At 38.2% G+C, this 24,331-nt stretch overlaps 1 protein-coding gene across 3 annotated transcripts; it reads right to left on the bottom strand.

Annotated features, from left to right (window-relative positions):
* Positions 1-83: 83 nt before the first annotated feature.
* On the bottom strand, positions 84-24,065 carry LOC137395036 (protein pangolin, isoforms A/H/I/S-like). 3 transcript variants are annotated; one of them, XM_068081838.1, is made up of 12 exons: positions 23,843-24,065; positions 22,361-22,409; positions 21,145-21,230; positions 14,832-14,931; positions 13,779-13,814; positions 12,512-12,596; positions 10,185-10,376; positions 9,402-9,588; positions 4,920-5,082; positions 3,183-3,255; positions 1,920-2,149; positions 939-1,101 (listed from the first exon to the last, which is right to left on the bottom strand). In XM_068081838.1, exons 1-12 carry the CDS (start codon positions 23,987-23,989, stop codon positions 1,073-1,075), a joined length of 1,377 nt encoding a protein of 458 aa, XP_067937939.1. In that variant the 5' UTR covers positions 23,990-24,065; the 3' UTR covers positions 939-1,072. The 3 variants fall into 3 exon arrangements, with proteins under 3 accessions (XP_067937926.1, XP_067937933.1, XP_067937939.1); XM_068081825.1 differs by lacking the exon at positions 1,920-2,149 and having other exon boundaries at positions 84-1,101; XM_068081832.1 differs by lacking the exons at positions 1,920-2,149; positions 13,779-13,814 and having other exon boundaries at positions 84-1,101.
* Between the last annotated feature and the right edge of the window lie 266 nt (positions 24,066-24,331).

Raw genomic sequence — 24,331 nt, 5'->3', positions numbered from 1 at the left:
AATAATAAGAACACCAGGATTGTTAAACCTCACTTCCTTTTATACCAACATCATCACAAACGACTACAAAATGGTAGCTATGATAATCATGGCGCAGTTTATTAAAAACGATAAAGGATATTTTAAGTACATGTATATTCATCACGAAGTGGTGCCTTGAGAGAAATAATAAAGACTGTGTATAAAAATATCTTCTCTCCCTGTTAAAACACTTCTTACTCAGAGATGTGCATAAGCCTGCATCAATTTCATCCGCTATGCCGATCTTGCGCCCTGAAAATATTCGGCACTAACTAACAACATTCATAAAAACAGAGCAGGCAATTGAATTGAGCTACTAGGTCAATATAGAAAACAAAATAAGACTCATTGACCTGTGGACTAAGATTCACGGTAAACTAGTAACTTGTACAAATTGTAAGACCATGTACAATGAAGTAATACAATGATAAAATTGCATAAATACAACAAAAATGTAAAAGAAAGATAATAATGACAGTGCGTTGAGAGTTCGCACTGATTATGTACAATTTTACATGGCAGAAGGTGAAGACACCTATTTTTTCTATGCATAATATGTAAGTGCGTTTGGCAATCTATCACCATAAATGATGGCATTAGAATAAAATATGAAGGGTAGACTAGTTACTATAAAGGTTTTTACTAGCAAAAGCCTAATATAACGCTCAATGACTTGGTGATTGTGGTCAAGGTCATGTGGCGTGTATGGCAGGTTGGCTACTGGAAAGTGCAGACGAGTCTTGGACTCGATTCGTAGACTGAGAATTGTGACTTAAATTAGAAGTATGAGCAGTTAATCCAGAAGGACAAGGAATTCCCAGAATGCCTCCGATGCTATGCTTATGACTAGTGGACGCAATCATGTGACTATCTGGGTTTAGCAAGGATGATGACACTCCTCCACACTCCGAACTGTCATAACCAGTCTGAGATGAGTCATCACTATCACTACCCGCAGCCCTTGCGCTCAGACTATTGTTGTTATCCATATCATCGTCGTCATCCTCCTCATCTTCTTTATCGGTATGCTCATCGGCATTTGGATCCCCTGTCATGAATCTGATGCATTTCTTCTTTCGTCTGCAAGTAGTCACGATTGTGACATACATGATAGTAGAACAAGAAGAGGAACGTATCACTTACCTGCTGCTTTGAAAATGCGCACAATCAGATGAGAGTTCACAATATTGTACAATATGAGCAATACACTGAAAGGATGCAACGAAGCACAAAGGTAAGCGCGCACCTGTGTATACGCAAATGTATACACCCCATATAATGAGAGCTCAGCAGTAGTAACAGGCGTTGGTTATGGTACAGTTATAATATTCCATGAAGCAAGGCAAGCATGCATGCTCACTCTAGAGTTTATGTCTAACTTCCCTTGTGTTAGAACCTTGGAAATGATAGTTGCAGACGCTAAAATCGATGTGAATCAAAAGGCAAACTAAAGTTGGACTGATTGGTAAATCATCCCATGTCTGCTGCAGCAGAAAGCATAACGAGCAGCAGCTTTAGTCCGTGTTTCTATTGGCCGATGAAAAATGGAGTTAGTGGAGTTGTCCCAACACCAAGGTGACCGCTCTATTCGAAGGTTATGAAAGACATCGACAATGCCTAGAGGCAACATGGCTTTACTTAGACAAACCTTGCTGCTAGATTTCCACAACCACAAATTTGAACGGACAGACAATTTAGTGCATGCAACAAGAATATTCAACTGGAAGTAGCAGCGGTTGACGCCCAGATAGTCTCGTGGAAATGAGACGGTTTTGCAAGGCGACTACTAGATTACAACAGCCGGGTATGGTGGCACTTTTAGAATTGCGGTTAGGGTTACACAAGTGAAGTGATAAGGTTCTATTGGTTGGTAATCATGCAGCATGCAGCTTTAGTACCTGGTGCCGAGCAAACTGCTTCGCTACTCGCAACAATAACGGCTGCGAGTGACTGCGATGTGATTGGAGCATTGCTCTGATCTACTTGTGTATGTGATGTTATGACCCCCGAACTACCCGCCACACCATTTAAAGAATCGTCAGACTCGCTGTCTATATGCAAGTCTGACGGTACATTGAGATGATGCTCAGAGGCTAGGTGTGGTTCAGTGCTCATTGGAACAACCAATCTGTAACAAACAGAGTGACTGCCTGATTGCCTAGCAAGAAGTGACATCAAACAACTCATATGTGCTCTACACAGAGTGATAGGTGCTCTAGATAGAGTGACAGGTGCTCTACATAGAGTGACAGGTGCTCTACATAGAGTGATATGTGCTCTACATAGAGTGATTCATGCTCTACATAGAATGATATGTGCTGTACACAGACTGAGATGTGCTTTACACCGAGAGATGTGTGCTTTACACAGAGTAATATGTGCTCTAGACAGAGAGATATGTGCTTTACACAGAGCGACATGTGCTCTAGATAGAGTGATGTGTGCTTTGCATAGAGTGATACGTGCTCTACACAGAGTGATACGAGCTCTATACTGAGTGATACATGCTCTATACAGAGTGATATGTGCTCTCCAGAGTGATATGCGCTTTTCACAGAGTAATATGTGTTCTACACAGATTGATATGTGCTCTAGACAGAGAGATATGTGCTCTAGATAGAGTTATAGGTGTTCTACACAGAGTGATTTGTGCTCTACACAGAGTGATACATGCTCTACATAAAGTGATTTGTGCTTTACATAGAGTGATACGCGCTTTACACAGTGATATGTGCCCTACACAGAGTGACCCATAATTTACATAGAGCGATCCAATACATAGAGCATAAAGCAATAGTGCTTTACATAGAGTGATACAAGCTCTACATAGAGTGATAGAAATTACAAAAGGAAAAGTTAACAAGACAGCGATCTATTAATATTATTGACTCACGAAGTCAAAGCACGTGAGTGCTTAGACTCTGGACGGAGAACTGAGAGAAAAGTGCAGGTAAATGTGCAGGTAAATGTGCAATACTATCAACAGTGTGCAGTGCAACACTCGTGCATGTTAAAATTATCATGGTGACAAAGAGCGAGAGAATGAGAGTGAAGTATTGCAGACCAACTGGTCAACAACTTAATCATTGAACCAAATGATCTTTTTAACAATGCGAAGAAGAAATTAGTACCTTATCCATAGACAAGCGAGGGTAACTAACCTGCACGGCTTACACCACTGGTTTTGTTGGTCAAGGCCAAACCTTGCCCGACATTTCTTAGGATTGGAACATTCTACAAACAAGAGACAGGTTGTAACCATATTAATATCCAAAGCATAGCAAATATTGTCCCATGATCCCCGAAGCAATCCCATAGATCTGCATTGGCCTGCTTAACTTTCCCATTGGATACAAGACTACATTCTTCCTAGGCGGAGATCAAAAGACTGTGAAAAGCCATTAATTACTCAAAAACAAGATCAAAGGAGGAGCATGCGCATATTAGAAAGGCGATCTCACAGGACCTCACCATCTGCATAGTGGTCGTAGATAATGAGCGGTGTTCACCAGCACCAGTCCTCACCTATATAGGTAATAGTATTGCCCAAGAAAGATCGGTGAAACTGAATAAATGATTGTAAAAGCTCATTGATTTATGCAGCCGTCTGCAGACTCGGTTTCGTTGGAAGTTATTTCTTTATAATAAGCGGATAATTTATAGTTCCTACATTGTTCACAATTCTAAGGGTGTGTACAAACCAGTTGAATATTACTGTTTAAATGGCAAGGTAATCGGCAGGTTTCAATGGCAAGGTAATCGGCAGGTTTAAATGGCAAGGTAGTCGGCAGGTTTCAATGGCAAGGTAATCGGCAGGTTTCAATGGCAAGGTAATCAGCAGGTTTCAATGGCAAGGTAATCGGCAGGTTTCAATGGCAAGGTAATCAGCAGGTTTCAATGGCAAGGTAATCGGCAGGTTTCAATGGCAAGGTAATCGGCAGGTTTCAATGGCAAGGTAATCAGCAGGTTTCAATGGCAAGGTAATCGGCAGGTTTCAATGGCAGGTAATCAGCAGGTTTGTGTCATCCGCAAGATGGAAATGAAAAAAAAACCCGCAAGTCAAGCGAGTTTTGTTACAAATTTTTATATAACGTTGCAGGATTGCAAAAGATGGAAACGACACTTGTGAATGATGCGCAAGACATTTCCATGCAAGCTATTCCATTTTAAACATTTCCACACTTCAGTCGTTCCTATTTGGAAAGCGTGCTACTAAGTGAGACAGGAATGCGCCACTATGATCTCTGGAATAGAATTCCTCATTGTTTTTAAAACCCGCCAACATTAATCCACACCAAACGATTGTCCACTGAAATATTTGTTTCACGATAACTCAACGGGCACACAATTCTAAATCAGCATTATCCGCGCAATGAAAACCTAGTATATCAGAGCATTTGGTCGCAGTTATAAAGTTTTCACTACTATATTTATTATCTTGGTAAAATAGCTAAAATATCAGTCAGCATTCAATACGAGATTTAATCTTCCATTGTGAAAACCAGTTGGTTTTTTGAAGTTGAATATTTAATAAATTATAACATCATAATATGATGTTATAATATGGTGATGAATAGTGTTAACCAATTGTAGCACAGTAAATTTTGCAGTGTACAAGTCTCATCTAAGCACACAAAGCAGCTAAAAAATGCTAGAAGATGGTGGGTAGGAAGGGTAGCCACAGGGCCTCTCCATTAAACTCTGGGCTGGTTCAATGCCAAATCAACTGGCGTGATGACCAGATAGATACAGAATGCTTCGCATGAAGAATTTTCAACGAGTTTCCATTGTGCCGCTAAATGAATCAAACAGTATTTATAGGTTAAAGGAATGCGGATAAAAAGACTTTGAAGACCAGCCTGCCTCCAAGAATTCTACAATCCATCTAGCCAACTCACCTTTATTTTCTGTACAAGGTTCGCGTCGCCTTTTTTTCCTCTTGGAATGCATGGCATAGTTATCCCTGGCACTCCAGCCGGGGTACAGCTTTAAGTGTAACTCTCGTTCTTTTTTGGCCATATCATAATATTTAGCCTGCTCCGCTCTGTCTAACGCGTGCCACTAGCAAACATAACAGGCAGCGATATACACCCTAAAAGATCTTTGGCATGAAAAAAAATCAATGTAAACTAGTTAATTTCATCCATTATTTCTTGTGAACTGGCCACAACTCTAACTGCAGATACTTGTACAGTTTCGAACATTTCACCTTTATATTTGTGATACTCATCTGAGTACAAATTTAGCTATTTTTAAACTAAAGCACTTTTATTAAAGCGGATTTTGCAAAATATTTATTTTTTCATGTAACAATTCATTTATTATTATTTTTCTTGTTAGTTATTCTTTTTATTTTTGTGGCACCGCGTGCAAAACATGTTTGATAAAGATGATTATGGACTTCTCACTAAAACTATATATATAATTTAACTTTTGAATACAATTCGGAACACGGTCACTTACAGGTTTTAACATCTACATGTAGGTTGCCATGCCAATAATAGGTATTTAAAAGTATTAGCTACTTATTCAGAGATTTTATCACAGCTTCGAAAAAATATATCACAGCAAAAATTAGCTTTGAGCTCGAAATGAACTCAAAGACTAAAGAAACTTATTACATCAGTTTAACATTATGTTTCCACACAAATACTCAAAAGCAGCATTTGTACTTCTCCAGTTATAAAATGTTCGTAGAAATAATTTATTTTTAATCAGCACTTGTCATGGCTCTGCTCATAAATTTTAGGTTGTAATTTTGTAATATCAAAATTGAAAAAAATCTATGTTTACTTACAATAGTATAATAATGTTTTTATAATAGGCCTAAATACAATTTAGTATTTATCATGCAGTCAATAATAAATACAATTTATTATAGACTGCATGTAGGCTACACTTTTTTTCAACTTTTAATAAAGAAATACGATTACAAACGTGTGATTTGTCTGAATGTTGAAGAAAAAGTGTCAATTCAATATCGTAGAGCTACAAAACAACACTTTCTGCAGGCGCTGTCATCAGTAAATAGTAAGAGCACTCCAACTCCTTGTAACCATGCAGAGGCCAATAAAGTATGTATGCCAGCTAAGTTATTCATCAGACAAAACTAAGAAGGACAATTTACTTTCAGTGAAACATTTCACCATTAAGCTCTAGAAGTTATGTGACTCTATTTTGAGATTGAACCATGAGAGTTAAATGAATAGATATTATTTTAAACAACCTTTTTCAAAACTGCTTATGAAAAATCGAAAGAAATAGTTAAACTGTGCCTCATTCAGGCAGCAGCACATTTTACCCAAGCAGTGGCATGCCTCACTCAGCAAGATTGCTTGAGGCTGGAGCGCAGTAAGACGATGGGAAGGGTTGCGACATGCTAGGATGAACAACAGCTTTGCAATGAATGCACTACAAAACTAACTGGGACCATTAGCCATAAGCGTAATCTTTTGTCCTTGACATTTATACAACCCGATATATATTATGATGCTTGTCATTAAAATTGTATGTATTTTTAGTGTTTGATTTTACTAACTATATTGTTAACAAAAATTATTTAAAATTGTTTAATATTATTTTGAAGCAAACAAGTCATAAGTAAAATTGGGGCTGCCCTCTTTCAATGCATTTCAGATTTCATTTCAAAATATATTTTTACACAATCATCTATCCAATCACGACAAAACAACGGGCTTCATATTTCTCCAGCACGCTTTAACACACTGGCATAGAGCCTTCATCTAAATTTTATTTATGTTGTTTTATCTGTCAATAAAAGCAATGAGTGTGTATGAAAGCCATTTACATAAGAACTTCATAAAATGAGATGGGAGGCAGTAGGAGAGCACATGTTATGAATATTGGAGATGGGAAATGATAGGCAAGCAGTTAGGAGATTCTTGCACTCTCGTTTGCCCACACTGTTAACCAGACTGCTTTGTTCTCTCTTATCCTGGCAGCCCTTAATCAGGCTCATCCATAACATCTTCACATCAAAGGATTATGAGAAGCTTCTAATTAATGGCTGACTCTGCGCCTACTAACCCCTTCCCAAGAGTCACCATTCAACTACCTAGTATCAGCATCTGAGAAGGGGAGGGGGTCACCCACCCCCTTCCATAGGCATATAAACCTCTGGAAAACATGTCTGTCAAGGTTAATGAGCCTGAAAGTATTAATTTATGAATCCCACACAATCTAAAGAAATCTTTGTGTAACTTTAAAAGATTTTCATATCGCCAGAAATATGGATTAAAACCTACTAGCATATTGAACATAACTGCTGCAGCAGCATCCTAGGCAATTTCAATGATGACTTCTTTGCATCATGTTCTATGTAAATATTTCTAGTGGTGTATCTTCGGAGTGTTATTAGCATATTTGTCATTAGAAGATCAATGAGTAATCAACAACAGTCATTTCCATTTCATTGAGGACCAGAAAAAGATTTCTCAGGCAGAGTCTCAGGTGTTCCAAGAAAATTGCGATGGAACAGAGCCAAGCCTCATATCACAAATTAATATCCTGCGTGGGCACTAATCTTATGTGATATCAATATGCTGCACGATGCAAGACACAGATTTTCTCATGTGTTTTCATGAAAAAATAAATACCCCAACTTGCAGAAATGTGCAAACAGTAAAAGCGTGGTTACCCACACTTGCTCCGTTTGTGTAGCCAAAAGTGTTGTCAATTTGTTGTGTCTGAACAAACGCGTTGCTCTACATTGGTAAAGATAAAACTTATACATTGACTGAAAGAACCATAGATATAATTTCAATTCTATTATATTCATTTTCAGAGAAAACTGAGATTTGTTTTCAAACTATGTTGACAGGATTTCACATGAACAACTATTTATATGTATAGACAAAGTATATATACGTGTAGGCTACTGAAGTAAACTGGAACGCATAATTCTTCATTTAATTAAATTTTCCAAAGTCCACTTTGTTTCATAGTTCAATTCATTTCATGAATCCAAATTAGATTTTTGCATTCAACTGATATTCATCGTCATCGTGCAGCACTTTATCCTTCAGCAAAAATATAGCGATGCAAAGAGCTGCGCAAGGTTATTGCTATTACAAACTGTTGATAATACATATTAGGTAATTTATATGACAAGGATAATAGAAAATCCAAATGCAATGTCATGGCCACACAACAGAGATAATTTCCTACTGGACAATCTATTTGTCATTGCAAAACGCCAGGTAGTAGTGCCGGTGAGTAGCCAGAGCGAATAGTTGTGCACTACAAGAAACTGGGTAGCCAGACCTTGAAGATAAACTTTCACAAAATTTTAGTAGATCTTATCAGAAAGTATCAGCATTTTTCTGTCATTTGTGATTGTTTTTTATATTTTAGGTGATCTGACTGCCAGGATGTTTATAGATAAAGATCAACAAAACTTGAAAGCGATGAAAATGCTCAGATCAAGCAAAAATGCGATCATCATATCGCGTGTCTATAATTTTAAAGAGATTGATAGAATAAACAAAATAGCCGATATCAACTATAGCAATTAGTGACATCATTTCGCATGTATTTTTCGTCAAAATGTTTTAACAGCGATCAAGTTTTGTCGATTTTAATCTTGAAACATCCTGGTAGTCAGTTCACCTCAAACATCAAAAACAATCGCAAATAATAGAATAATACCGATACTTTCTGATAAAATCTACTGAGATTTTGCAGAAGTTCCTCTTTAAGGGATATTTTATGCTGCCCATATAATTAGCTTAGACTTATATGCTCAAGGGGAGACTTATCTGCCTGACAAAAATCACTGGCCTCACTTTTGAGGTTAACAACAAGTAAGGACAAGTGGATCCGTTTATATCTCACCACTAATGAGTGAATACAAAAAGTGACTTTCAGGGGAATGGATAGTAACGCTAGAGAATCACCACCCAATTTCCTCAAGTATTCATTAGTGAACTTTGATAATATAATTTTAGCTGGTTTAATCAGTCTAATATCTAGAACATCACATCAGTTGATGGTCACGCAATTTCTTCATCTTATAATCTGCGCAATACCAGTGACAAAAGTATTTCAATTTCAAGCAGCTTGAAATTAGAATATCTTTGTTAGTTGGCTATTAACTAACTGTACACCAAACTGAATAGAAATAGAACCCTGTGTACTCCCTACTAGTTATATTATAGAGTATTTTACCAGCTGGACCCAGCGTACTCTCTACTAACTATACTGCGAATTTTTTCACTAACTGCTCTAGGCTCCTCAATAAAGCAATTGTAAATACTGATGCCTACGAAATTCTTCAACATATTTGAAAGATTTTAGGTCTATCATGAATATGCCGGAGTTATTAAATTACTCATACAGTGAGAAGGAATAACCAGACATACCTTTCTCCCAAGAATTTGGTTAATGGCCGCTGACTCCTTGAGTGTACATTCGGCTACGACTTTGGCACGCATGTCTTTCATAAATAACATAAAAGCGTTCAGGGGCTTTTTGATATGTGGCTTTTTCTTTTCTTTGTGGTGGTGGTGTTCTTCATGACTATTGCTTCCATTGCCATATGGATGTGGTCTGCAAAAGGCGTGGCATATCATTGCCTTGTATGTTTACGTTATTGCTACCCTGAGACTGAGGCAGTACTGACTAAAGCGACTAAGGCAAACCAAAATTGACACATGGTTTCGAAGAAAGGTCTCATCTTGGGTTAGAGAAGTAATACAAGAGAGTGACCATACAGCGCGCTAGACACCCAACCCTTCAATAAAAGATGAGCTCTCACAATTGCAATCCATCACCATAGCAACCTTCACCATTCATCTTTGCATTGACAAATGCTTGCTCCAAACCCAAAATGGAACAAAACTTGATATCGTTAGGTTAAAATACCTTAGAATGTGTTCCTAAATAGTTGTTTTACTTGCTGCAACAGTTTTAGTCATCTTCCAAAATAGCTGCCAATTTTTGTCAGGATCACTTACGGCTAAACTCAAATGATTTTTGTACACAAAACTGACAGAGGTTTTAGGGCTAAGAATGAATGAATCAAACGAAAAAATCGTGCAATTGCTCACAAATGCTCCTTTTTTTAGAAGTGAGTGTAAGACAGAGAGAAGCATCTCCATTTCTCCCCTAATACAACTGTTGGTAATCTAACATGACACACTTACAAAAATCTGTTTTCTTGTAGCATATTAGGATGGATATCATGTTTGGAGCCAGCTTGTGACACAAGAGAGGGTTGTGACATGCCGGGAGAGAGCGGTGAACTCATCAGAGGTGAGTATCCTCGCGCTGCTGCCAGTAGACCTGTGTACGGTGACCTCATGCCTACAGAGGTCACTGGGTAGGTGCTGCCTGGCCTGTATGACAAAGAGAAATTTTGTGAGCAACAAGCATTTAGCATTGACAATTTTATGAGTTGATGACGGCTTGCGGTGTCATATGACAGTGTTGTAACCATTGAACGAAAACACAGCCAACACTAGCTAGGTGAACAGATTAAAAGCAGAAATTTATAGAAAGTAGACTCAGCCAGACTGATTTTATATTTAGCTAAGCAATTAGGGGAGGCGATGGGACAGAAAGATGTCAGGAGGGGATTAGAAACCTAAGCGCAAGCAATAATCTCTGATATGCACAGTTATTAACAGCGTGGAATTGGGCTCTAATGGTTCTGTGGTCTCATGAATCGGAAATCATTGCTTCAAATTAGCCCTAATATTAAAGTTATGCCTTTTCTCATGAAATAATATTATTTTGTGGTTGAAATTGTCTTGGAAAACCAGAGATGATGATGATAGTAAGACTTTAAGGAAAAGCAGGTCTCAGAATATTTCAGAAGAGACAGAGGTATGATGCTCGAGTCAACAATTGAAGTTGTAGCATCGGCTCCTTCACCGCATGCAGCACCATGAAAGGGTATGAATAAATCGTCAAATCCATCAAATAGTGACAAGCTCTAAAAGATCACAGACCGGAGTGAAATATTGTGCAAACACAACTCTGTTTGAACTTGCTGAGCGGGACAGGAGAAAGAAGAGTCATAGAAAGTGAGCGCGGCTACTTGGGATAACAGACGTTGCCTTGAGATGGTGCAACTAGCTAGTAAACGGTCTTTGTACGAACACAATAGCGAGCTTCAAAAGACGGTAAACGTTTGAAATTTATTTATGAATCCTAAAATTTTTTAAGTTTGTAAAATTACGCCCTAAGCGTTGTGATCGCTGGCTACGAGTTTCAGTGAGTGCCAAACCAAGCTTTGAAGAAGACAAGCTAAAGATATAATATGTGGAAGTTTATCAATGATTATTTTTAGTGACGGTAAAAGGTATCATGTGTTGAGTGATCTAAATGCTTCTACTATTGCATATCGGGCCATGAATATGACATCAATGCTAATGATCAAGCTTTTAGAAATGACCTGCTTCCTAATCTGAAAAAATGGAAAGGTTGAATCACTTACAAGTAAAATTAACCGAGATGATATGATCAGGAGATGATGGTTAGCCTGGTACTTTTATCCCAGTAGCTATGACGGCACCAAGTTTCAATAAACAGTTTTGCACCAATCACAATTTAGCTGATAGTTACATATTACCTACCTATGTAGATAGTATAAAATTTCTTTCGAAATTCATTTAATTTTGAAAACAGCAAATTAGACAAAATTCGAAAGAGTGAGACAAAAATCTGTGCAGCCTTAAAAACTCCTTTTAACGCTATCGACTGCTGTGAATATCGAGTGAGTGAACAAACTATTCGCTACTGTGATGTCAAGTGAGTAGATAAACAGTGTACCAAAAGGATTATCGCTTTGCGTTTGCAGGGCGCAGGGCGACAAACTGATGGAACAGGAAATTGATCGCAACTGACACTCTTACTAATAAGCGCTAGTTTAAGGATGAATTCACAGGGAGGCTAATAATCACATTAACAAATCACTAAATATTGCTAAGTACATGGAATGCTGAAGCCAAAAAACCGCATTGCCTCTAAAATATGGTTTAACGCAGCAAAAAATAGGCTAAGTGCCTCGATGGAGCCATTGAGAACTGTACTGTAAATTCTTAGCATGTGAACAATCGTTAGGCAGTGTCCTTCTATCAAATCAATTCTATTTCTGCGGCAATTGCATCGGCTCTTGATTGAGAATAGTTGTGTTCTGCGATATACAATGCCCAGCTCAACACAATCAATATCTCAATAAGTTCTCCAGCACAATACCATTGGTGTAGAGATTCAAATAGTACATTGACAGAAAAAAATAGTTTACTTGAAGAAAAAGACAAGTGTATTCAGGGAGAGACTAGTGTACCTAGAAGAAGACAAGTGTATTCAGGGAGAGACTAGTGTACCTAGAAGAAGACAAGTGTATTCAGGGAGAGACTAGTGTACCTAGAAGAAGAAGATACCAGTGTACTAGAAGGGAGAGTCTAGTGTAGTGTGAGAGACGGCTGCTCTGAGATGGAAGAAAATGAGCAAAGTGTATATTTACCATGATTGTACGGATAAGTCGGGATAAAATGGAGGGTATTGTCCGGAAGCACCAGGTAGAGAGAATAATGCTGGTCTATGTAGCCCTGCAAATAGAAAGCGCCCTTTTAAGTTTTATAGTTTATGGATCTAACTGCCAATAGTGATTTATCCTTACAGTCAAACTTTTACATACAACCTACGGTCAAACCTCTACATACCAGGCTATAGTCAAACCTTTACATACAAGGCTATAGTCAAACCTCTACATACAAGGCTATAGTCAAACCTCTACATACAAGGTCACAGTAAAACCCATACATACCAAATTACAGTCAGACCCCTACATACAAAACTACAGTCAAATCCTTTCATACAAAGCTACAGTAAAACCTATATGTACAAAGTTACAGTCAAACATCTACATATCAAGTTATTTCTACCAAGATCTGCTTTACATCATGGTAAAACCATCCCATGTTGCAGCAAGTTGTCCCCTAATAACATACCGTGAAACATTTAGTTCATTCCGCAGCCCAAAACCTATTGATAACACTTTAACTTACTGACTTATTTTAACTATGACTAGGCAAATCAGCTTATATATATTTCCTTATTTTTATTTAGATATTTTTACATTCTATTTTTAATTTTTACCAATATCCTTACTTTTAGCAGCATAACTCCGATCATTAGAAATACTTTAAACAATTGATGTAGGAAGTTACTTTGGACATAAATGCTAAAATTTCATATCATATTTTTGGAAAATTTGTATGTAGAATGTTGACTGTGTACAAAATATTCACTTGATTTTTTTTTGTAGCCCATGAGACTCTCCGAAAGCCTCTTGATTTGTACCTAAAAAATAGTGATCACCACTCGTATCATTTTATAAGCGAACATGACAAAGAGACGCGTAAACTACGGTTTCAGTATATTTTGTCTCACAGAAAACATGGTTTACTATACATTTGGGAGTCGTTTTAGCGAGGAAACTAGCATGTAGAAGGCTTCATTATAGTTATCGCAGTCGTCCTAAAATATTCAGAGTAGTTATATTATAAAGGGTTGTCTTCCCTATCACCAGTATAATCATAACCACGACAGTAAAAGCCAAGCAGATTGAGCAGCAGAAGGTTTCTCACTAGTACCACAGTCTATTGAAATACTTGTTATCATATTTTACTGATTTACTCATCATAGAAACACTGAAATCATCATAGACTGAGGACCTTGGAATCCTTCTAGAAAGAGAGTGATGAAAAGCGCAACTAGTTGTTACTTACAAGCAAAAGCTGGTGAGATGCTACCTGGTCGATGGTCTACAAAAAAGAAGTTACCGTGTAGCAATTACTAAAGCAGAGCACCGTACCATAGCCGGGTTCTCAAGCTAGCTTTTTATACGCGTACTACTTGCACTCATGCAGACCAAGCGGTGTATACCCCAGTCCATAACATGACGTTTTCTGATGGTCAAAAACACTCTGTCTGTTTATACCAGCACAGATATATCCATACAGTTAGTAACTGCAGTTACTGCAGTTACTGCAGTTACTGCAACTGGGGAATTGTGATCTCATGCTTGACATCTTAACAAACACTGCCCAAGAACCCGTCTTGCCATATACTATTGACCATTTGGCCTCTCAAAAAGGTTTCCACTAGATGGTGATACAAATTGCTCTTTCATCATTAGTTTACACAAGGTGGCTGTCAGATATTCTACTGTCTCTCCAGTTAGTTGTCTGTATTTATAACCATGTTTGCTTATGCACAGATATTTTAAATTAGCAATCACAATTGAAGGAGCGGAATTTTCTTTAGTAAAAAAGTGCAAAACTAGTTACTCTAGTGTAAATGGATAAGCCAGCAGCTACAGTGTACCAACCCACAACTCCGAATGTTTACACAGAGAGTAACTCTATGCCGCTCTCATGAGTGCCTCGGCTATACAGCTAACTTTCATGTAACTATGGTATTAGCTATTATTATTGGCCGTGTTCCCAAATGAATTATATCACAATGCTAAAAACAACTTGCCTATTACAAATGACTGGAACAAATACATAAAACGCAAACTTTCGTTGTGAATTTCTCAGGGATTTCAATGCAAAATATGTATCTTCAAACCCCTCTAGCATAAACATCTAGCGGCGTGAAAAGGGCCATCGTAGAGGTTATCGACTGTTGCCAGTGTACACAACAACAATGTTAGGGGTGAGCCTAAGCTAGCACATAGCCTGTGTCCCATCAACCTGGCAGACGTGTAAGCAACTTGTTAGTATTTGTAACAATTTTATTGAAAATGCATAGCTTTGGGGCAAGGTCAAATCTCTTACCTGATTTGTCAAAGGAAAGCAATGGTAATGTGGAGATGCCAGCGTGTGCTGGAGGGGGCTGTAGTGTATCGTATACAGACCCTAACCCTAGTTTTCCACTCTAAAAACACCAGAGAAAATTACATAAAAGAGGTAACAACCGAATTAGGGATTCTAACTGGAATTAAAAAGGGTGAGGGAGGTTGAAGGTAGTGAGCGACAAGGCCTCCAGTAGCCTAGACTGGTTCCCTTGTAGTGAGGACATGAAAGCAGCTAATTGATTGCTAAATGTTAATGCTATTCAAGTCATGAATTTAAATTAGTACTAGATAAGGAGCAATGGCTAAGAGACAATATGATTGATAGTATGCACCAGTGTTTGCACATTACTAGCAATAGCGAAAAAACAGTGTCAATCAGAGATAAGAAAGTGTATACAAACATGAGGATAGCGTCCAAAACTAATCAGGCAAAAGTTTAGTAGGGTCCAGTAAACGTTCTAACTATCTGTGTACATGCAATCAACTGCTAAATTTTGGATGTTATGAAGAATAGCTAATCCTCGTGGTTCAGTGCCGTCTAGTAGAAATCTTTAATTTATTGGATTAAAGTGATGCAGATAGATATACGCAAGAGATCAGACAGAGGGCCAGGTTGGCTAAAAGCAACAAAAATCTTTCCATTATTTAGAAAATAGTTGAAATGGTGCGCATTCATTTAAAAAGAATAACAGCGATGAGAGGAGATCAAAAAAAGGGCCACAACGAGAAGATAAAGAAGGCTGAAGGGCGACTGCTAAGAAAGCGAGAGAGAAAGAGAGAGCTGGCCGGAGGTGTGAATAGGTAAAACGACTGCTTGCATTGACTGTTAGCTGAGATAAGGTATTGACTTCAAAAGCCAGCAATGAACTGGATGAATATGACATGCGATACTCGGTGTAAATGCAATAAGCAAGCTAACAGAAGCGCGGCTAGGAACATAATGTAAATCAAACATCAAATCACAAATAATCAAAAGCTTTTTGTGCCGCAGTTGATATAAAGATTCATATTTCGACATTCCTTTTACATCGACTCGATGAGATATAAAATAAGTTTCTCCACTCCAACAACAAGGCGCAACACTCGTATTCCTACGACAACAAACACTGTCTCTCCCTGACACTCAATCGCAATTGACAACAAAACAAACAAGCAGTTACAATGTGTCCGGTAATGGCCTCGGTGCGAAAACCCGCGCTTGATCAGCTTCACACGTAATGTTTTGTCGAAATTTAAATGAAGGTTTTCTGCAGCGGTACAAGTGTGCTGAGACCGTATTTGTATGGAGGGTGCACTGATGTGCAGCTCATGGATTACCAGTGTCATGCGGCTAATTATGACTTTGGGCTTGACTCAGGACATCAAAGGCACCGATTGCTCAGGAGTACAAATACTCTGCTCTAATCCAAGCCATATCACTTAGACCACAGATCGCTTGACCATGGTATGCGTGTGCTAGGGTAGTGCAGACAAATAAACCACATACGAAATACTGTTTTACCGAGGTAGACTCGAGAAGTTGCCAAGAAAGAAAAATCAAAGGAAGCCAAAAACAATACTTACTAATAATACCTGTGAGTCATCAGATGTGACATCATCCCAGTGATGAGGAAACAATGCGACTATAAAACCTACCAAGTTAGAAATTCCCGATTAAGATGTTCATCAAAAGCGCACCAGCTAGCCTATATTCCTGATCAAATGCCAGTTAGGGCAGGTAGGCTGGGAAGATAGAGAAGAACAAAAGGAATTGACAACCTGACACAATTCAGTAGCTTAGCTAGGAAGTCTGAGTATATCTTCCAGCCAGCCATTACACAGTATACAGATGTCATCTAAATCTGATTAAAAATACCAAACTCTGATTCATCACATCCAACACAGTGATTCTCAAATTTTTGCGCAAAGTCCACTGAGACCAAAGCAGGCCATAGGAGTAGAGAGAGAAACATTGATGACAGCCACCCTATAAGGCACCTCAACTAGTTGTGCACCTTGCTCATAAACAAAGCCGGCCAAGGGATGCTCTTATTGTCTTACTGTTAACTTGAACACAAAACCACTTTCAAATTGCCAACCATGATTGAATCTCATAAGGTTGACAAGATCGATACCACCTTCTCAAGATGATTACACTGTCACCTCTGTTCTATACTCATCGCAAGCTGAAAGGGGTGTCTGAATAGTGAAGGACTTGAATGTCTCGGCAAAGAGAATCTTTATAAAAACTAATCACTAGCCAAGCTCAGAGAATCTAATATTTCAGCTGCACTCTCAAAGGCTATTTTAAACTTCTTCAAGTGAGATGATATGAAAATAATTAGCCTTTATGCTGTTACAGTGGAATCAGCGAATATCAAGTAAACGTTGAGTAATGTAAGTTCACGGTTAGCACCGACAGATCAGACCTAAAAACTATTCTAGCTTTGTGGCTCAGCGAGTCGAATGAGACAATGGAAGAGCCAGGAGTGAGGGAGCGAGCCATCAATCAACTTGAAGGATAGGACTCGTTATGACAGACATGTAATAACCAGAGCAGAGAGTACGGAATCACTGCTAGCTTCAAGTTACCCTAGCATGGGATGTTTGCTATAGCGGTTGGCAAAAGCCAGAAGGGATACAAGTACTTCAGAGTTTCCAACACAGGCCTAGGGGTAGCCTCCTCCAGAGCGGGACTGCGTCTCGCGAATGACTATCCAAACATTGAAGAGAGCAAGCAAAGACGCTTGCTGAAAGCGTCTGTAGCCATCATGCGTCCAGGACAGGTGGGTCGAGTTTGCCTAAATCATTAAGCTTCACCAGATCTGAAAGCTCTCAATAAGATAATTGATTGAAACGAAGAGTTCGCTTTGTCACTTTGTCATTCAAGCGATGAGACGATTGTGGGGCAACACAGTTATAGGAAAACTGCATATTGTTTCATCGACTTCAAAATTAAAGTTTAGACAACAATAATTAAAGTTGGACTCCATCACTCACGCAGGATTTCTCACAGCCTGCAAATAGCCATGCCTGCCACAACGAAGGTTTCAAGCTGAACACTGTTAACCTTTGGCAGCGTGTCAAGGCGTGATCAATGATATGCAGCTAGTGGTCTAAATGAGACTGATTATGATGTCCTGCGATGTGGCTGCAGTAAGAATATTTAACCAAATATACATAACTAAAAAGTGGATGCGAACTTCGAACTTTTTACGAATTCTAAATATGCCAAGTTGTGATCGATTAGTCAGATGATAAACTAGAAAGCTGTTGTGTCAGCAGGAAGACTCCCAAGCTTTATTTTTGAATGGTTTATATGTTATTAGAGCTAGAAATAAATCATTCAGTATTTATGGTTATGGTTCTCTTTTTCTTGTCTGTTTTTTTTAATCGGATGCTATTCTGTACATTTTTGTTGGAAAGAAAACCATCATTTGCGTAATGAACGAATCTATTACAATAATTTTAAGGCTGAACATTTAATTATTTGAATTAAGCGGATGCCATTAAATTGTTTTCGTAGAGTTAATTAACAAAATTAAATTCGATAGACTTTTTAGCAAAAAATAATTGCTTTTACATGGCAGCAATTTTGATAAATAATTGCAAAAATGGGAGTTTATCATGTCTATGGAAACAAAATTGTTGCAAAACATATTCAGGCTCAGTAGGTCTTAATTAAGGAATTGTCTGTCATAGCTACTTGTTACCAGGATGCATGGTTTAGCCAGACAACAAGTCTATGACAGGAAAATACTATTCGCGTTGTTGTTTATTCTTGTTGTTGAGCCTTGACATCTGAAGTTAATTTTTGCCTCGTATATTGGAATACATGTTTTTATAAGAATACAGTGAATTGGCTTTATCCTCCCTGGAGACCCAAAAACAGTAATAAATACTTCAACTTCTTACGTAGAGTATTTAAACAACTGCATTATATGAAACTGTGTATAAATGAATGTCAAAACTATGTAATGATATATTAATTATATATAAATTATATAAAAAAATTAAATGAATAGAGTTATAGTTTGGTAAAAAGAAGTATTTCATTGTTAATTTACCTTAGTGACACGTAAACAAAAGTGTAAGTTCAGCGATGCATAAGTTCAGAGGTAGAGTGAGTGAATGTACATGGCATAATTTACTCTAACTTACACAACATATACATGTACCTTAATTTATATTTGCTATTATTTTCAATTGTTACCAGCTATTTACTTCCAATTGGAAATATTGTCATGTTTTAAAAATATTGAATGTTGTATGTTAGAAATAACTTGGTATGTTAATAAAAAATTACATGACAAATATAAGTTGAGCTTTGACTGTATTATTTTTACAAACGGCAAAATTTCCATTTCAAATTTTACAAAGGGCTTTATTTTTTCAGCAAACTAAACTGAATCGTAATAAAGGCAGATTGATGGTAAAGAAAATCGATTCAAAAAATGCCACAGCAATTTATTCAAATTTTAAAACATAAAATAAGTGCTGTCGGAATATTAACTTAGCTATCAGCAAAAGATGAACAGACAAAACTGGCCACTTGACAGAGCATATCCAAGAAGATACATGATAAATAAGTCATAACTTCTTACGAGAAAAACACAGACAGACTTGGGTGTTACGACTGTGATTGCGGGTAGAGAACCACAGAAAGTTTTGTGAGTCGTCTATCGACCATAGACATAGAGCGCTTATTCTTTTTAAAACAAAAGCCTAAAGTTGTTGCGGTCACTATCGAATAACTCTGAACAAACGTTATCAACTATGACAGAGCATTGATGGGACACCCATTCTTTGCCATGCCACACAATTCTCACAGAGTTGCCTGAACGCGCTGAAACGCCAAACTTTTCTTAAAAGCCTCAGTTATCAGTTCAACAACAAATTGAAATGCATTTGAAGATGAAGGGCGTTTTGACTTGTTACAACTCTCATGACCAACACAAATGTTGTTTGGTTTAAAACTTATCCATTAGTTGGTATGTTAGTATTACATTCCTAACATCACCCTAGCAGTGTAGTTAGCCAGCCCCTTACTTCCCTCGGTGAACTAGCTGAAGTAGCGCCATAGCTGAGTTAACACAAGAAACAGATCTTTTAAATTTTGCACAGCATTTAATTCCATTAGACCAACGAGCTATTCATTTCGTATTTATCATCGCTGATATGCATGCATTCCTTTAAGCTCCACTCCCGCAGTATTGGAAAAGTATAGAATTATGATGTAAGTTAAATGTTATGTACACATGGAGAATGTGTCCAGTGAACACTCAACTGTAGGTAGATACGTTATGACTCGGCATAGCGCTGGCTAACACAAAGCCTATGCGCTTTCTTTGTCCTCATGTTTGTTTTTATTGAGTCTTTCTATGGCTGGGTTTGAGTTTGGTACAATAGCGAGCGACTGCTCTATTATCTCTGCAATGAATAATGCGGTTCGTATAATCGAGATAGCATGGCACTAGGACTGCTTGTGTCTTGGCTAGCGGGTATTATCATGGCCAAGAGCAGGCGATCTCCGAGGAAAGGTCTTCACCCACACACAGACCAACAATAGTGGAATGTTTAGGGGCCCTCCTAATACACATTGCGGACCAACTATTTTAGCTAATATTACAAGGGAAAGCTAACAAGTAATGAGGAAAGCATGTCAGTCAGAAAAATTAAATTATTCAATCATTTTCGCCATACTAAATGGAGTTTGAGTTGATTGAGTAGTTGATTTCGTGTCAAAGTGAGAGTTTATTAGAGGCTATGACACGCCGAGTCAAGCTATAATGTTATAAAAATGCTGATTAGGTGAACGATGAAGATTGATGAAGCCTTCGCCAGCTCGATTTTAGGATTGCATTGCCAAGTACAATAGGCTAGACGGCAGCTGATGGAACTGCGAGGTAGATTACAAGAGAATTGACAAGAAAATCATGTCAAAACAACCTGGAAGTCGCGCCTGCTCTCATTTCCCTTGATTTCCATTAGGCCTAACACCAAATCTCTCACAGCTAATGAGCTGGCTTGATTACACGAGTCAACAGAAGCCGTGAGCAGAGTGGGCAGAGAGGCACAGCGGTGTAGCAGTGGAGTGGTCCAAGTGGAACGCTGAGAGAGTTGGGGTGGACGAGAGATGAGGTGTAAGTGGCCGAGTGATTGCTAGGAAAGATACTCGAGCAGCAGTCGCTGCACAGAAGGTCCGTATCCTCGGTATAATCTGGGATGAGGGGAGAGAGAAGAGACACTAAGAGGAGAGTTGTGGGCTGATGTGAGCTCAGCTCGGCCAATAGAGAAGTGCGTATTATACTCACTGAAGCACCATTATGTGTATACGGATAGAAATAAAACGGATTAGCTTCGTGTTCAGGTGGTAACCGCGATGTGCTTCCATTCTTTTCTGTAAATAATAAAAAAGTTATCATTTAGCCGTGACGAGTGGCATTATGGGTAACACGAGTGCTAATCAAATCACGCAGAAAGTCAGCATAATTGATTAGCAAAGAGAGGCACAAAGAGATCACTAATCTATAGACAATGAGCGTGTCAATAAATGTCCTCACTCACAATCCTTATTCTTCTCTTATTGTTTAGGTGTTGTACATAAAGCGCGAGAAATTAACAAACAGCAAATAGGCCTTGTTTGATTATGACTAGTTCGGTGAATTGAATGCGCACGGCAATGCAATACGGAGCAAACGATAAATGCAGGCAAGCAAGAGGATTATCACACTTTTGGTTGAATGTCTGCCAGTTCCTGATGCACGCTGTTTCCTTCGGCAATTGCTCTAGTGGCATTTGCGCATAAAATCGAGATGCTAGATTTGGCATGCTAAAATACCAGAGTAGGACTGACAGCTGCGAACGAAGTAAAAATACCCTTTGCAGTCAGGGTGCTTATGATATAGTAATGGTTAAAAACTTTCTCATTTTCCTATAATACATCAGCAAAGGCTCAATTAGACAAGTTTGATAAATGTAACAGGTGCTTCCTTTAGAGCTGTCTGTTTAAAGGCATCTGCCAACGTAGAGAATCTGAAGGGCAGTGCGCGGTGAGTAGTAAATAAAATCGGTTATCAACTAACAACACAGGCATAAACACTGCCATCCTTAGTAATCCCAATTTTTCAATGGATAAGCATGTGCCAAGCCAAAGACCTCTTGTGACAAAGCGGTGAATCAGAGACTAGTCCCAGCTAGAAAGACATAAGTGTTATTAAATTAAAGAAAATCGCCAACAACTATTTTTAATTGCCACATTGAAAAATAAGAAGAAAAGATTTTGAGGTACTTCAAAGAACAACAGGCCTTTCATGTGGCTAAATTGTGGTGACGTCTTTCACCGGTCTTTGGTAAAACATAACCATAAATTCTGCCCCCCAATTGATCTTCAACCAGATATAGGCACCGAGGATGATTTATATTGGCAAACAGGCTAGAGCTTGACATCGTCTGCAGAGCAACAATTGAAAAAGTAGGGACAAAACATAAAATAATTACGGATTATAAATTGCGGGTTAGATCGCTTACCTCCATCCTCCTTCCCGTTAAAACTGTGTTCATCTCCCAAGGTTTTACCCTAAATAATAGTGCAAGAAAATAGACATCGAATCATGCGCGGCAAGCACGAACATGCCCTTCTGTAATTTCAGTTAAAAACGCTTAACGATACATAATTTGCAAACAAATTTGAGCTGAATCAGTTAACACCTTGTCTACATACATGTAATGAATCCAATCAGAGGAAATTGGATTATTGAAAGAGGATACAGTGAACATATCCACTAATCCTTGTCTCGCAGTCTTACTAAAACTAGGCAGGTTTACATCAATTGCTGCTAGACAAAAGCAAAACAAACCGGCAAGTAAAGGCACAGCTCTAGAATGTAATTTAAAAAGGAACTGTGACCTATCAGACTGAGATCACCTTCAGAGGGTGTCATAAAGATGAATGAAGGGACAGCTGACTGTCACATATATAAAAACTGATCTCAACAACTTGGTGGTACCAAATATACAAACCCTATAAGATCACAGATGAGATAGTTGATAGAGTTTGCAGCTCAATATTCATGTTAGCAGGAAGACTCGCAGGCTTTACCTTTGAGTGGTTTGCATGCTATTAGGGCTAGAAATAAATCGTTCACTATTTATGGTTCTCTTTTTCTCTCCTTTTTAATCCGATGCTATTCTGTACATTTTGATGGAAAGAAAACCGTTATTTGCATGATAAACAAATATTTTACGATAACTTTAAGGCTGAACATTTAATTATTTGCATTAAGCAGGTAGCCATTAAATTGTTTTCGTAGAGTTAATTAACGATAAACCCTTTGGCCACAAATAATTGCTTTTACATGGCAGTAATTTTGAGAAATAGGTAGAACTTCAGATTCAAACTCTACCTGTCACTCGCATCCAATCTTAACTAAATCATTATTTTCATGGTCAGAGCTTTTAAAATTTTTTAACCTAATGTTACACAACTGAAGTTTTAGTGACTTTTGACAATAAGACCCTTTTGTGAAGAAAATATTGGTTGAAAATGAAATTAAGTTTGCAGCGAGTAATATAATTACAAGCAGTTGTGTGTGATTAGTGACTGCTAGTAGATAGTAAGCCTAGTAGGGTGTCAATAGTTAGCTGTAATGATATGAAGTATCATGTTGCATGTCGGCTGTCTGAGTCGAACAATAGACCACGTAAAATTTTGATGTTACCTTTTAAATGGTACAGAATAGAAACCATTCATCCCATATACATTACACCCTTACTTTCTGAGTAAATGGACTCGGCTACTCCATAAGCCCACACGGTCTTACACCCTAGACCAGGTTTAATAACAAGTTGACATTTATAGAGCCAAGTTCACTTTGCTGTCATACTTATTTAATAACAAAGATGAAACTACTGAGATTATACACCTATATGACACCATGTGCATTGCTGATCAAACTACAAATACGTCAAAATAACTACAAAATACACATAACTCGCAATAGAAATGTTCACCTGCTCGGTCTCTGTAACTAATCCAAGTTTAACTTCAGAAATGTCCTCTGAAGTCCTTTGTTCTTCTTGCTCTCCTTCATCATTATACACTTTCACCTCATCTGTAGATGCTAGATCCTCTGGACCAGTAGCGCTTACATGAGGCATGCTGTCAGTCCCGCGATATACATGAAATGGATCGCCACTTTGTTGTTTGTTACTTTCTTGCTAGTGCACTACTCAAATGACCCGTTATACTCACAGGTCAACTCACTCTCAAGCGGATCGTTTGATCTCGTTTCTCAACTCGATATTAGCCAATGGCATCGCTTAATTTTCATTGTTTGATTCATTCACATTGACTCGCACCTGCTAACACGTGACCGACCGAATCTTTTGGGAATCCCTCGAGAGTAGTGGGCTTCAACCGAGCCAATAGCGGTCGCTATCGCTGGCCAATGGAAAACCTTCGCCGCGGCGAGTATGAGGAAGAAACTCTCGGTGAAAACA

The sequence above is a fragment of the Watersipora subatra genome, chromosome 1, assembly GCF_963576615.1.
Source record: "Watersipora subatra chromosome 1, tzWatSuba1.1, whole genome shotgun sequence".
Lineage (NCBI taxonomy): Eukaryota > Metazoa > Bryozoa > Gymnolaemata > Cheilostomatida > Watersiporidae > Watersipora > Watersipora subatra.
The sequence above is the reverse complement of the archived record's forward strand: the minus strand, read 5'-3'. Positions and strand labels throughout refer to the sequence as shown.

Bases quoted from the DNA above. Each gene is read 5' to 3' on its own strand.
- LOC137395036 (XM_068081825.1), bottom strand. From the start codon at position 23,989: ATGCCTCATGTAAGCGCTACTGGTCCAGAGGATCTAGCATCTACAGAT. The intron at 21,231-22,360 runs GTAAGCGATCTA...TATTATTTACAG, and splicing joins TAACGGGAAGGAGGATGGAG to AAAAGAATGGAAGCACATCG. The intron at 12,597-13,778 runs GTAAGTAACAAC...TTCTATTTGCAG, and splicing joins CATCTCACCAGCTTTTGCTT to GGCTACATAGACCAGCATTA.